Source organism: Solanum tuberosum, unplaced genomic scaffold (genome assembly GCF_000226075.1).
Source record: "Solanum tuberosum cultivar DM 1-3 516 R44 unplaced genomic scaffold, SolTub_3.0 scf00008, whole genome shotgun sequence".
NCBI lineage: Eukaryota > Viridiplantae > Streptophyta > Magnoliopsida > Solanales > Solanaceae > Solanum > Solanum tuberosum.
The window spans coordinates 3,705,677-3,721,396 of record NW_006238934.1 but is presented as its reverse complement, the minus strand read 5'-3'; the positions used below and the strand labels follow the sequence as shown (position 1 = coordinate 3,721,396).

Here is a 15,720-nt window from a genome sequence, read left to right as displayed (position 1 = left end):
TATATGTGAGCTGTTTGTATAACGGTAAGGATATGTATGAGTCACTCTCATAACGAGGGACATATCAGCTCCAAATATCAAAGTTGAGGGGTATACCTTTTCCCTTAAAACAATAATCTTCAAACCAACTACTTTTAACAATTATATCGATCAATTAAAGAAGAGCTCGCGGCCATGGAAGCTCCACGATTATGTCACATACTTCTCTCTTTTTCTGCCATGAATAAACTAACCTAGCTCTGAAACCGCCATCTCCATCTCCTCCAAAATTGACCCACTTTCTGGCAGAGATCACAAAAAAGTAGCTAGAAACAGCAAACAATGGATCATTACAAAGTATTAGGGTTAACACGAAGCGCGAACAAGGAAGAAATTAAGCAAGCGTTTCGGAAATTGGCAATGGAATTTCATCCCGACAAACACGCACATTCTTCGCATCAGTTAAAGGAAAACGCTACGCTCAAATTCAAGCAAGTTTCTGAAGCTTACGAGACTCTGATCGACGATCGCAAGCGCGCTGATTACAATATCCGGTCCAATAGTTACCGGAATTCTGCGAATAATTATGGCGGTAATAGTGACTACTATAACCGTAATTATAAGAACGAGTATAGGAATAGTTATGGGTATGGGTATAGTCGGCCTGCTGACGCCGGCGGTTCTGCAAGTATTGTTACCAAATTCGAGATGGTTCTGCGGTTCATGACGACGCGGGCATTTCTCCTCAATGCTGCACTTGCCGGGTAATATTTCGTGTTCTCTAATCCATTTTGAAACATGGTGGTTGATTGATACATAGCTTTAAGTTTTGTTAGTAGTAATTATTATCACAACAATAGTTCTGTCTCATTCTCAAACTAGTTTAAGTTTTAGCTATATGAATTCCCAATATCCATCTTACTCGAATTGGACTTGTTTCATTCCCATACTCAATAGTTTTATCTTTTAATTCTAGTGGAAGTCATATTAGAAAAATGTTAAACTTGAAAGAGAAGGTCACAGAACCAACAAACTTTGAATTTTGAGTAGTTTAATAAAAGTATCTTGGAATGCCCTAAACAGAGATTGTCATATAAATTGGGGAAGAGGAGTATTGAATTTGCTTGTAGTTCTTGTGGCAATATGCCCTTGTTAAAAAAGGTTTATTTGAGGCGATATGTATTGTGTAAAGTTGTGAACTTTAAGGGCGTTTTTGTTCCATTAGACCTAATGGTTGAGTCATGTGAATATGTGATTTTCGTAGTTGCCAAGTCAAAGTGGAGGTACTGAGTTTAACAGTCATATGAGTTTGTGTTAAGACTTATATGTTGGTATTCTTCCTACTTGTGTGTGGTAGATGCTGTCGATGTGCAACAGTTGGAGTTACACAATTGTAAATATATTCCTAATGCTTGATCTCTCTCACCTTCATCCACCCAAAAGAAAAGAACATATTTCTAAATTGTCTGGTTATTTTGGGCAATTGGATACTGAATTTGCTACATTTATTGGTTTATTGGTATGTGGTGTTATGTATGCAGTATCAGCTGCAGTTGGTTTTCCATGTAATTTGAAGTTTGGTTCTTCTCTATATATTTTCTTTTGGATATGGTAGGTTTTTACTAAATAAGTGAATTATAGTTAAAAGTCAGAATCTTTGTGTTACTTCTAACTTTTGCATTTGTGCCTAACCAAGGTTCATGAATTAGTCTAGTTTCAAGTTTTGAATGTGGATATTCAACGATTCTTGATGTGTTTGTAATGAGGGAACTGTGGTATATTGGCATTCCCCTGAATGTATGGTTATAGCACTTTAGCTGGATCATTAAGGAAGACACCACCTTGGGTGAATGTTGAATTCTATTGGTAGTTTCTGTGATACTTCTAAGGAAACGGTCATCAAGACCAAATAGGAAGGTATTCAAGAAAATTTGGCATTTCAAATTTGTCTCGTCAACTGTGCAGTCTCATCCTTTGGGTTTGGGTGAATTCTATGTATTTCTAGTTCCTAAACTTCCTGATTCATGTGAAACAACTTGATTCTTCAATACATAATCCTGTTTTACTTTACCTCAATGTTTTTGTTATGGATAAGTTATTTTCCTCAATTTTGACTCAGTTAGAATCTTCTAAGTAACTCGCTGATATATATTCCTCTGCAGTGTATTGTTAGGTGCAACATATGTAGTTGATGCAAGTGGGGAGGCACTATGGAAGATGCAAAATTCTGGAGTAAGACTTCTTTTCCTTTTCTCTATCACTCCATACACTTTTTGTTAATTGAAACTGCATAGAGATTAATGAACAAACTATTTAACTGAGAACAAGAAAAAGAAATGTGGTCCAAGGTTTTAATATTGCCTTCACTTGGTAAAAAATTTGGTCCCCCTTTTTTTTTTGTTTCAATGGTAGGATTGTATATTTCACTGGGTATGTTGTTGTTGACATGTGAGCAGGCAGTGACTCCTACCTTTTTGAGCTTATTTTTCAATATAATGTATCATATCTTATCATTGGAACTTCACTAAAGTCATTCAGTTGTAGAAGTATTTGTTATATTTAGTAAGCAGTAAAGTCTCAGAATAATATTCCCTAACAATCTTCTTTGTGATCTCTGAGTGTAGAAATCGTTTGAAGAAGCAATGGAATCTGTAGAAAAAGCTAAAGCATTTGATGACAAAAGATGAAAGGGTTCTGCTGTATAGTTGTTTGTTTTTGTCGACGGGTTCGAATTTGCTCATGGAGAACCCCTGCTTCATACCTTGTTAAATAAGCTATTGCAATTTGCAAATAGCTGAGCTGAGATCTTCAATTGCTGTCAAAATTACTCAATTTTTTTTTATAGATACAGAGAGGGAGAGAGTAATTTGTAAAGGGGTTGAGCAGCGTGCATCCTTGTATATAAGAAGGAAATTATATTGGGTGGCATTGCTGTTCTTGTATTATGTAATATTATAATTATAACCAAATGACAATGTGTGTAGATATAGGCAGTCAAATTAATATAATCCGACTTGCCTACAGTATAACATGTTAGATACTAATTTTTTTTTTCTTTACAAACATGCTTCATTTCCTTTGTTTTGAGGTGAGTTGAGAGTATCAAAAACATTTTCTATACCCTACAAATAGGGTCTATAGTAATCTTTACCCTCTCAAAATCTCACTTGTGGAATTACGTTAATATTGTCATTGCTGTTGTAGTTGTGGGATTATTTAAAGTCGTGTTTGGTATAATTATTTTGGTAATGGAAAATGGGTAGAACTATCCATGAATTTTCTGTTGTTAGTTTGGAAATCAAGTTGTTATTTGTTATTACAGCAATATTCAAACCAGCTTGCACACACGTCGACTAGATGCAATCCATTACTACAAGTTCAAAGTATAACATGCATATGCAGAAGGGATCACCAATAGTACCGGATTTTCAGTAGTTGACAAATGGGTAGAACTGTTAAATGATCTCTGCTGGTACAGAAAAATGAAAGATGAAAAATGGGAAGCAGCTCATTATGTACAAAGAATTGTACACAGAACTGGATTTTTCAGTAGTTGGCAAAGCTTTGTGAGAACTCCATCCAATGTGCCTAGGAAACAGATAAAGTTTGAAAGAATACAAATGAAGGCAATACTCTTTTCTCAAAGAGGCAGTATACCTATCTGACTCTACTATTTGTTTCATTTCCTCTTGATTTCTATTCCTTGGCTACGAAAAAAGCATCTATAGAAAGTGCATCTACTGGGATATGATCCCATCCAAATGAGAGAGTGTCAAGAAGGTCCACAAAGAAACAATAATTTATAACTTAGCGACTGCAATAAGCGGATGCACCAACTTTAGTTAGAGAGACAACAAAGTTCAGTCACATATCAGCTGATGCTGCTTATGGACATGCAGTATGAGATGCTGGATTGATACAAGTCTCCTGCATCTTTATTGCCAAGGTGAACCACCAATGGTTATCCTTGTTCAAGTGAAACTGAAACTAAGGCAAGCCTCCCCACCCCACAGCTATATCATGCAAGTACAGAACAATGCACCCAACTTAAACAAATTGGAAAGCAACAATCATCAAAATCATTTCAGTAGGATAAGAAATGAAGAAAATTATGCACATACTCTTCATATGTAATGATAGATTAGCTTTAGACTTAGATGTGAAATCATAATTATGAGTGGAGCTTCTGGCAAAAGTCTATTGATAGAAAAAACTTCTAATGTCTTGCTTCAAAGATGGTAATTTTATTCCTCTGATCAGGGGATCTGTTCAATCCTGTTATGGTAAGCTTGTGTATGGAAATCTTTCTATCTGTATAATCAGGTCATAGTTACAGTTGCAAATTATGTGTAACTAGAACTGAGCCAAAATAGAAATAGTACATTCAAAACAAAAACACAAAAGGAAGTGCTTTAAGGCCAAAAAAGGAGGTAGAAACAATGATGGTTGATGCAAGGCAATACCTAGATTAGCAATTGAACATTTCTCTGCCTATATGCAACAACATTCCTCAAACAATATGCTTCTGATTTCACAAACTTCGGAATTGCTTCCATTTTCACGAAAAATGCTTTCAACAGGTACAACAACATACCCAATGAAATCTCACAACTGGGGTCTGGGGAGGGTAATCAACTAAAAACAATTCAGTACTTAGTTTTAGGTTAAAGCAGTACGCTAGCAACTGAGGCAGACATTTTCACAGAAAGAAAAAATAAAGCAATTAAGTCAGACATACTTATTTTGCGGGTTGGTTTACTTAGCAGCTGTGCTCATTCCTCTTTAACATATCACACACAAAGTTTATGACCTGATTCTATCTCAAGAACGCTTAGCCTCAAATGGCTCCTTGCAAAGAACTGGTTCTACTAGCTTTTAAAGGAAACATTTCCTGAAAGCAACACTCCAAACCAGTGCAAGGTCTTTGAGATTAAGATGAATACCGAAAGATCTTTACACTGACAGCCCTTGAGCCAGAGCGTGAGAGAAAGAAAGCATTGATATCTCTCATCAAGTACCAGATGAAACTAGGAGATGAATTTTCCAATCCAGTATAGAAAATAAGCAGAATCCTAAGAGATCATGTACATAGTTAAAACTACCAATAGATGAAAAAATTATGTTGAACATTGTTATTCTGAGTCGTTGAATCAAGATATAGTGCAACTGCTCTTTAGTTGTATGTAGCAGTTGATTCCCTTTCTATTCGGATGTACACTACAATCCAAGAAAATAACATTAAGTAGAATGTTAAGCATTCAAGAGGTTTGGGTCAAACCTAAAATTTCAATAAGTAACTTGTCACCAATAGAACTGTAACGCATAAGCAATAGAACTACTTACACCAATAATTGATACATAGCTAAGTACTTGAATTTATCAAATCATATAGTATACGACACGTCAAGTGCATGGAATACATCTTTTAGCCCATGTACAAATGGGAGTTATAACATTCTTAACAATATTATGTATACCAAAATCAGTTAGAGAATCAATAGAGGGACAAACCTCAATAGACTTGTGATTTTACAGATAGATCAGAAAAAATATAGCTGAGTTGTCCCTTCCTGCTCGGAACCTTGAAACAAGGGTGTACCGAAAGCAATTAGTTTTCTTCTAAATCAAAATATGTCTTAGAACTCAATATATCCTGTACTTTCTAATTTCCTCCTCCACATGTCGGTGGTCAGAACATCAAAAGATTCGTCGAAGTCCCAACAACGAATGGCTCCATCAACAGCCTTGTCAAGAAGTAAAAGATGACCCCCAAAGCAATGGATATGGGAAGTGCTGGCAAGGCATGTCGACACACAGCTAACAGTATAAGCGTGCACCCTAATCCAGATATAATAGCGAGATAACAAGCATAAACAGTCATCAAATCATACATTGCAGCTCTCCCCACCAACACACTATAGAAAACAAAATCTCCCAAACCAAGCTTTATCCCCCTCCCTCTCTCCTCCTCTTCCTCAATTTCCCTCTCCAAAACGCGACCCCGATCACTCTCATTACTTTCTCTTATCTCTTCATTGACCACCGGCCTTTCTCTTTCATTACTACTACTACCCATCAATGGTAACATCTCCCCCTCAATTTCAACCTCTCTAACAGCATCAATCTCTTCACTTTCACTCCTCATATCATTCACACCCCTCCCATTCTGAACCACATTTTCACTACTCGACATAACCCGAAGCTCAATCGGGTCCCCATCAGAAAACCCAGCTAACAAAAGCCCTAAATTTGGTCCTCTACTCCCTGATCTCGAACCCACATTAGGCCTGGCCTCGTACACCAAAGCAGGCAACTCTTCATCCCTACTTGAAGCCAGCTCCACCAACATCTTCAACGGTCCACCAGGAGCTAAAACTGCAACAAGATCATACAAAGCAAGTGCAACAAGCACAACCCAAGTTGTCCATTCAGGTAATTTCGTAAACCAAGCTGCTACAATAATCCCTAAAGCAACCATATACATTTGGTTAAGCAAAATCGGAACCCCTTGTGAAAACACAGAAATGACCCCCAAAATGGTGAAATTGAAAAGGAGGAGACAAAAAGTGAAGGAATCAATCGGGATATTGAAGTGCTGAATAAGAGTAAGAAAAATCGACCCACCCATCGAACCAAGAACAAAGAAAGCAGAGAAACGGATGTAGTATTTCAGAAAATTAGTGAAACGATAGTAATAGAGGATTACCAGAAGGAATGTTACAAGGGTTATGAGGACTACAAAAACGACGGCGTTTAGAAGTGCTCCTTCGAGCTTCTGGGTAGTAGTATCGGAAGATGATTCGAGGTATATGAGGTTAGCGGCTGTACGGATGACTTGCTGGTTGTCGGAGGAAGATGGTGAAGAAAGGGTATATACGATTAGGACAACGAGGAACATGCAGATGGATACTGGTGACATTACTCCGATGATCTCAACTCCGATCGTCTCCAGAATGCTGCCGCCGTCCATTTTCGGGTCTCCGGCCGGTGGTGAGGTTTGGGATGGTGAATTTTTTTAAGGTCTGTTTGGAAAATCACAACAGAAACTGAATTTTGGCATAACTAGTAAGGGCTCGTTTACCAATGGGGCAGCTCCTTCCTTTATCAAAGTTTTCGGATTCAAGTCTTGTTATGAAATCTTAATAGGAGGCACTTTTCCCAAATAAAATTTTACGTGATGCGAATTCGGAATAGTTAAGCTCTAATATGGTATCGAATATTGAGTGAAAAAATTAAATAAGAAAAGTAAGGGGTTGTTTAGTTAATGGGATAAAATGAGATATTTGAATTACGTTTGAGGTTAAATTAATATTGTATTTAGTTTGATAATAGTCAATCAAATATTGTATAAATCTAATTTTGAGATATTTTATCTTATCACGCATACTAAGCAATCACGAAGGGCTTGTTTTGTTGGAGAATAAGTTTTCATAATTATTATATCATTCTTAATGTGGGACAAAAATAACATTATAATCCTATAATTAGGGGTAGGCATAATTACCACAGAATCGAAAAATTGAATCGAATTAATTTGGTTCTTCAGTTTCAGCTTTTCGATTAGGTGTTGGTGTTATTTTTTCAAAAGTTCGATTCTTTGGTTCGGTGTTGAGTGTAAGGGTCTCAGAACTTCGGTGCACCAAAGAACCGAACTTTTATTTTTTTTTAAAAAGAAAATTTAAAAATAAATATATATATATATATATATCATGGGTATTCTCTCGACTAAAACTAAAATCAATTAACAATTAAATCATTCATGAACAAATCAAAGTAGCAACAAATGTACAATTCAATAGTTAACTTCAAATATTAGTTCCCAAGAGGAACCAAAACATATTTCTATCAATGTACGTTATGTAAAGGAACTCGTTTTCGTCTTTGTTTTTATCGAGAAGTAGTTTGAGGCACAATGTTCTTGACAAAGATAATTATAGTCTTTTAGTTAGCACAATAAACAGAGACATATCATTCCTTAACTTACTTTTAAATTGTAGTATCTTATACTTTGATTTTGTCCTCATTTGCACCGAAAAATCGATTTAAAAACATCGAACTAAACCGAATAGAAGTAGAAAAAACCGAACCGAATTAGTTTGTTTGGATATACGATGCACACTTTTCTAAACGCGAAGAATCGAACGCCCACCCCTACCCACAATAACTAATTTGAGAATAAATCATCTTACAATTTTATCTTAACCAAATATAAAATAAATTAATTTTAACATTAATTTTAAAATTAATTATTACTTACCTTTCGTACTAAATAAACCCTCAATGGCTAAAAATTGTTCTAAAAGTGATTTTTTTATTAAATTTGCATACGATATAGTATAAAAATTGTTCTAAAAGTGATTTTTATTAAATTTGCATACAATATAGTGTAATTATGTCGATCCCTGGGTATGGAGAAAACCATGTTGAGAGCGCCACCCCCGAATGAGCCCTGCAGAGCACGATTCGGATTTAATTGGAGCTCCAATGTGGGCTCCGAACATCGGGTGGAAAAACCAAAAAAAATAAAATAGTGTAACTATGTATCTTCTCTTAAATTTTATTAATTATTAATATCTTCTCTTAAATTTGCATAAGATAAATATAATTATTATCATAGAGACGAATAAATTTATTGAGCTAATAATAATAATAAATGAAATAAAAGAAGGACAAAGTAAAAATATAGTCCATTCAAATGCGTTGAGTTGCAGTTGACAAATCAACAAAATCAAGTTACTTTTGTTGAACCAATTACGTATTAATTATCATGTTCTTTGTTACGTCAATTCAACTTAAGATAATTTAGCTTATTAGAGAATTGTAGCATTTATTTGATCAAACAATATAATTGTATGATATTACCTTTCTATGTTTTTAAAGAAAAATTGACTCAACAATTATAATTATTTTAAAAGAAAATTCCTTAAATATAACTTATCACAATAATTGAATTTTTTTTATATGAAGCTTTATTTTCTTAGATGAATTTTATACCAAAATCAAATAGAATTTCTCCATCCTTAACGAGAACTTTTTTGAGCTTGAACGTTAATTAAATATTTTTTAGATGAATTTATATTAAAATCAGATTAATCGAATCACAGTTTACATGTATTGAATATAGACCAGGAAATCAAAATTTAAAACTAAATAACAAAAGGATTGATTTTTCATCTAAATATCATGCATCTATATTAAAGATTGGTTAATTCAAATTCGCGAGTCGATAATTAAATAGATAATATAATAATATTTTGTCTGTATAATATATGTTAAAATATTTTGTTTTGAGAATCTTCTCAAAGAACCTAAAACCCTTCCGGCCTATCTGCTTTATCTTCTCCCTCCATTTCCACTGTACCATACAATGGCTACCACCAACCTGAGAACGCCGGCCACCACCTTAAGGTCGCCGTCAACCACCGTCAGCGCTACCGCTTACTCCTCCGTCAAACCTAATTGTATCACTTTCTTATCTTACTCGCGCTGTGGACAGAGACAGACTCCACTACTCCCCAGACGGTGTCGTATTCACCACTCCGCTAACTCAATTGTGCAATTTCAGCATCGGTCGGTTGAGAAATTTGTTATCTTTGCTTCAAATGAGGATGTTGCTGAGGCTGCTGAAACGGAGACTCTGGAACCGCAGCAGGTAGACGAGTCTGAGCAGGAGGTACATCAATTTTATCCTGCATTTTGTGTTCTAGATGTGTACAAGTTCAATTAACTGTGGTTATGGCTGAATTTGTTGGGTCTGCTATTTGAATCAGTTGTATCTGTTTTTGATCTCTCGACAGCTAATAAGACCTCGTTTTGACACTACATAGGAGTGGCCATAGCCTCTAGGTGTTAATTCCACCTTGTTGAGAGAATAGGCGGTTTGTTAACAATCCATGTCTGGTGAGATAGCTTTTGGATTTGAATTGGGGAAAGTCGGCATTTTTAACACTGTGTGGACAATTCCCAATAGATTTGGTGTTTTCAAGTTTCATCATAAATAGATTAGGTTATGTTATGTTATCCTCTTCTGTTTTTCGAGGGTTAGTTTACAACTGTATCCCATAAGGCTTAGACAGATGAGAAAATTCCTGCTGGATTGAATCTTCATTGACAGGTAGACCATACCATTAGGCAATAGATTATCCTTTTCCTTTATGTGGAGTTTGTATAAACTATGAGTTGGCATTTCACCATTATTAAGAAGCACTTGTTTTGTTTAGCCCTGATGGTTAAGGATCAAGTGAAAGACTACTTAAGTTGGTATGTTTCCTTTTGTTCCTTTTTATATTGTAGCGGGTTACTTTATATTGCTTGTGGAAGCTTTTCCTTTGTTGTTAATAAATGCAGCCTCTGTTTCCTGCTCTAGGAATTGCAAAAGGGTCAACAAACTTGGGATTTTCATAGACCTTAGTTGCAACACATCCCCTCCTCTCAAAGCTTATTTCCTGGTGATATTGTGATTGGAATAGGTTTTTCCAAGTGAAAGTCAACTAATCATCACTACACCTCAAATTCCATGTTAGGCGAACTCCATCCTATAAATGGTACATTTCTCTGGTATACGAAAGATGAATAATTGCCACAATGGTGGGTGCATTACCTTGAAAGATCTATTTCATGGCGGGAAGGAGAACCTTCTAGGTGTTCGAATATAGCAAGTCAGAGAAAGCCTGAATATTTTTTTTGATAACCGTGGTGTTGCACCTTGACTAATATATACAGGATATGTGATACCTCCCACCAGCAATTAGTACATGTGTTGTACCATGTAGCACAGGAAAAGTTTGTGATCACTGATCAGTGTCATGGTTGATGTTCGAAGTGCTAAGTCATGTATTCATTTGTTACACTTATCAGAAGCTTTGCAAGGGGTGAGAAAGTTGGCTGGGGTCCACCCTAGGTTTGACATTGTTACAGGGTGCTCAGTTACAGTTGTGAAGCTTTAAGATTTTTTGGCAGAGGGGTTGATCACCAAACATCTCCCAAGACTTCACTCAGAATTATGCTTAGGCAGCTTCTTGGAAAACGTGGTTGGAAGAATACATTGAAGTTTTGGAAAACGTGTCTGGAGGATTATTTGGAAATGGTACCTCGATTATTCCACTATGTTCCGAATAATTCTGCTCATCCAGGCTTACACAAATAAGAAGATATCACTTTGTGTATTTGGTCTTTGTAAGTTGTGTGAATATAGTCTCACAGCATCTGCACCTAGTCCTTTTAGTTCAATACAAAGGTAATTTGGAAATGTGTCTGGAGGATTATTTGGAAATGGCACTTCGATTATTCCACTAGGTACCGAATAATTCTGCTCATCCAAGCTTAGACAAATAAGAAGAGATCACTTTGTATATTTGGTCTTTGTAAGTTGTGTGAATATAGTCTCACAGCATCTGCACCTAGTCCTTTTAGTTCAATACAAAGGTAATAAAATACTGGTATGTGAACGTCATGAGTTTGTATTTTGGCGGCAAACCAAGTCTAGTATTTAAGTGAAGAAAGGTAGAAGGGTGCCTAATATCCATCAAAAAAACAATATTTTGATTATCTAGAATAGTATTACATTTTGATATAGAGCAAAATCGTCATATTACTGGCTTAAGAACATTTAGTTTATTTTCTGTCGATGCATTCAGTGAAGTTGGGCTTAATCACGCCTAGGTGCATTAGAAGCACTAATTATTAGGTGATTATGCATGTGGATAGCAAGTGAGATGTCTTCTTGTGATCTACCTCTATAAGATTCCATGTGAGATGTCACCTTTACTTCTCCACAGTAGCTGCATAACTCACTAAGGGGTCGCTTGATTTACATCTAGACATACTAGATCTAGTTATACAAATATTACAATAAATAGATTGTTGTGGTGAATACTGATGTAGGATTGTGGTTTAGTGAATGATAATGAGGATTGTTATGCATGGAATGCCTTTTTTTTTTTTTTGAGAATTGGTAAGTTTGTATTCTTCAGTATTAGGATATGCTGGCCACCTTCAAAATGTTATGCATGGAATGCCTTCTTTAAGAACCCTTTTGTCTTTGGATACTCTTCATCTTTGGTATTTCTAGTACACCTATTCCTATTTTACGTTTTATCATGCATAAAATAATACATAGAGCCCCACATAAGTTAGGTGTATTAGTAATCAAGAGTTTAGTGCCATAAACCAAACACTACATTAGTTGTGTTAGGCCTTAATTGGGAAACCAGTCATTGTATTAGTTGTGCAAAGACCACATCTGCCAGTGTTTTATGTTGTAAACAAACATTATATTAGTTACTTGTAATTTTATGCCAGGAATATTATAACTTTTGACGTTGGTTGGTGATATACTGCAGTCCCCTCTCCTCTATCAGGGTTACCAGCTACTCGCAGCTCACATACGTGGAGTTCATTGAAGAGAGTGTTGTTCGACATTTTATAGTGGCTTGTAGCTGCCCCCTTTTCCTTACCAAGTGTTCTATGTCTTAGGCTGAGAGATAAAATACATTAGTTCTCCAGCATGTACTGGGTTTTGTTAGATGTATTTTTTTCTTCTGTGTAGCATGCATATCGATGTGGGTTTATGTAAATGAAATAAGATAATGTGTTTAATAACCCAAGGTTGCGGTCTAGTGGTCACTGAAATGGTGGAAAACTAGCAGTCTCTGGTTCAAATCTCAACAGGTAAAAAACACTAGGTTATTTCTTCTCTTCTGCCCAAGCATTGGTGCTGGTAAGCTGGCCCGGATACCACTGTCACCAAAAAAAACACAACGTGTTTAATATGTCTATTAGTTTGTTTCTTCAGCTGCTTTTATCCTTTTGTCAGCATGTATGTTTGGAGTAAGCTGATTAGTTTTGTGGTTTATCTTTATAACTTAAAACTTGACATACTGGAGTTCCAAGTGTTCCAATTCTCTTGCCCACTTATTGAAAGTCTAGTGAAATGTGTATTTTCTTACCGTTGAACAGGAGAATTTAGATGGTGCTGCTTCCGAGGAAGCTTCGGATGAGGATGACAATGCAGCTGCAGAGGAAACTTTATCAGTCGTTGCAACTTCATTGCAGCTGTACAGAGATGCTTTAGCAAATAATGACGATTCAAAAGTTGCAGAGATAGAAATTTCCCTCAAGTCCATAGAAGATGAGAAAATTGAACTTCAGACAAAAGTAGCCTCATTGACTGAAGAATTGTCAAGTGAGAGGGACCGGGTTCTTAGAATCAGTGCAGACTTCGACAACTTCCGTAAGAGAACAGATAGAGAAAGAGCTTCTCTTGTGACAAATGCGCAAGGGGAAGTTGTTGAGAAACTTCTGTCTGTTATGGACAATTTTGAGAGAGCGAAAATGCAAATCAAGGTGGCAACAGAGGGAGAGGAAAAAATTAGTAATAGTTATCAGAGCATTTCTAAACAATTTATGGAAATCCTTGGATCTCTTGGTGTTGAGCCTGTGGAGACAGTTGGGAAGCCATTCGACCCATTGGTAAGTTTCTTACCCGTGCCTCTATTTACAAATACAGATGTATTCCTACATAGACACTCATATGCTTTGAGTATTTTAAAAAGCTGCTTTCTTTCCGTGCTGTGTGGTGCTTGTTTGAATAGATAGGTAGATATAGGTTGTATTGTTCAGGAAAACAAAGTTTTGAGCTGCCATCTTCTGTTGTTCGTGTAGTGATTCTTCTATTTGATCCTTGGTTTAATGCAGGCCAGTTCCCGAGTTGGCTCAAAATTCAGTCGAATTATTGATGAACTTTTTCAAAAGCTGTCTAACTTCTATTCGGTTTTTAGGAAGACCTCGACCTGATTTTTAGCTCAATCTAAATCAGCATTCTTTTGAGCCAACTCGGTGAGTTGCAATGTATAGACTTTTGGTATTCTTTCATGAAGGGAACTAAACAAGAATTTGTTTCCTTCGAGCTGTATAACAATCTAACATTGAAATCTGTTTGCATCACCTTGTTATTGTAATGTTGATGAAAGCCTTTTCTGTAGTTTTATGCCAATAGATGAAACTGTATTACCTACCTGTCTCTTTTTAGTATTGACTGATCTCCCCATGATCAGCTGCATGAAGCTATAATGCGCGAGGATTCCTCAGAATTTGAGGAAGGTGTTGTACTTGAAGAATATCGCAAAGGTTTCAAACTTGGAGACAGACTCTTACGTCCTTCCATGGTGAAGGTATCTGCTGGCCCAGGGCCGGCAAAGCCAGAGACAACTGAGCCTAAAGAAGAGGAACACAACGAAACCGATGAGAAGAGTGAGGAAGGTACTGCTGAAACACCAGGTGATGAAGGGACAGGTGAGGGAGGTAACTAATTATCAGGTGAGGGATGTAACCCATGATTTCGCTTATGTACAAGCAAACATCAGAACGTATTTTCGCGCTGATTAAGATTGGGCTAGGTTTTGCTGGTATACATTAATTATTGTTTGTTTGAGAGGACATCATTTTAGGTCAGTTGTCTTATGAGTGCTGTCTTAAACATTATTTTTTTAGGCTTCGGAGAGGGAGGATCCATATAGCTGGCATCAACTAGCTTGGGATCGAGGCGTAGTTGTTGTAATATTCTGGAAACAAGGGCTGAATGTCATGTGCAAATGTGACTTGAATTTGAACTTCACTGACTAGCTCTACCCAAATGTGTGAAAAATTTCACTGCTTTAACTTATGTTTAGATTAAAAAATTCATCAAAACACACATCAATTTGCCACCATTGCTTTTAGATAAAAAAAATCGCAATCAAACAGCAGATAATATTCTTCAAAAATGTCTCCGTCGTATCAAACACACCAACTTGAGCATTTATTCATGTTTAATTTCATGATAAAACAAACAAGTCAGACTTTTTTCTTAATGACAATGAAACCGCAGCCGCCTTTGAGTGTGCACGTGGTAAATGTAATAGCCTGTAAATTGTGAGTTTGATCGAGAAAGCATTCATGTGATTTGAATGTGAGACCCTTCATCAACCAACTCAGTCATCTTTGCCCTATCAGTGCGTACAAGGTAAATTTTGCTCCAGTATAATAGCTCTGGAACAACATAGGAAAGGTAAATTGCACTAGACAAGTCTTTTGCGATGAGTTTTATCGAAAAAACATTAAAGAGATTTTAAACTTGACACCATCCATTCAGATACTTTTTTTATTCAACCAACTTGGTTATCTTGACGGGTGATTGCATATTAAAAAGGGCTAAGTGTCAATTAGTCACTAACATTTTTAGTATATCAATTTGTTATTTGGTCATCAACCTCGCACATTTGACCAAAATGGTCCTTTACATTTTACAGTCATTCTCGAGTGCATTGTGCATGCTAAAGAACGCAAGTATAAGAAATAATATATGGTAATAAAAACAACAAATAGTAGCAGAACAAGACAAAAATTATAAACAAATAATATGATAGTCGAAATACAAGAAACAACACATGGTAACAAAATCGAACAGCAAAAAATTACATGAGAATACTATAACTATTAGTATGGACGAATAACAAGAAAACATACTACTATTACTATCTACTAAGCTTCTTCTAATTGTCGAACACTTAGTCCCGTTTTATGAGTAACATCGTTAAACAGAGAATATAATTAGAATTTTCCCAATTTCTGAGGACTAAATCAAATTAATTACAAATCAAATATTTCCAATTAGATTACTATAATATCTTCAGGGACCACATTGATATTTAGATGAAACTTTAGGTACCAAAAGTACAATTCCAATTCTTCTCCTCTGTTTAC

The 15,720-nt window shown here is 36.0% G+C and overlaps 3 protein-coding genes across 4 annotated transcripts; 2 read left to right on the top strand and 1 right to left on the bottom strand.

Moving 5' to 3' along the window:
• Nucleotides 1-144: 144 nt before the first annotated feature.
• On the top strand, nucleotides 145-3,030 carry LOC102605903 (chaperone protein dnaJ 72). Its single transcript, XM_006339166.2, has 3 exons — nucleotides 145-743; nucleotides 2,142-2,211; nucleotides 2,604-3,030. Exons 1-3 carry the CDS (start codon nucleotides 322-324, stop codon nucleotides 2,664-2,666), a joined length of 555 nt encoding a protein of 184 aa, XP_006339228.1. The 5' UTR covers nucleotides 145-321; the 3' UTR covers nucleotides 2,667-3,030.
• A 2,270-nt stretch (nucleotides 3,031-5,300) lies between these two features.
• On the bottom strand, nucleotides 5,301-7,052 carry LOC102605567 (presenilin-like protein At1g08700). The gene has a single exon (XM_006339165.2). The coding sequence runs from the start codon at nucleotides 6,947-6,949 to the stop codon at nucleotides 5,669-5,671; it is 1,281 nt and encodes a 426-aa protein (XP_006339227.1). The 5' UTR covers nucleotides 6,950-7,052; the 3' UTR covers nucleotides 5,301-5,668.
• Nucleotides 7,053-9,256: 2,204 nt separating this feature from the next.
• Nucleotides 9,257-14,606, top strand: LOC102605233 (protein GrpE). Of its 2 annotated transcripts, none has more exons than XM_015310165.1 (3): nucleotides 9,257-9,652; nucleotides 12,937-13,449; nucleotides 13,675-13,923. In XM_015310165.1, the coding sequence occupies exons 1-3, from the start codon at nucleotides 9,347-9,349 to the stop codon at nucleotides 13,771-13,773; spliced, it is 918 nt and encodes a 305-aa protein (XP_015165651.1). In that variant the 5' UTR covers nucleotides 9,257-9,346; the 3' UTR covers nucleotides 13,774-13,923. The 2 variants fall into 2 exon arrangements, with proteins under 2 accessions (XP_015165651.1, XP_006339226.1); XM_006339164.2 differs by lacking the exon at nucleotides 13,675-13,923 and adding an exon at nucleotides 14,034-14,606 and having other exon boundaries at nucleotides 9,259-9,652.
• The last annotated feature ends 1,114 nt before the right edge of the window (nucleotides 14,607-15,720 follow it).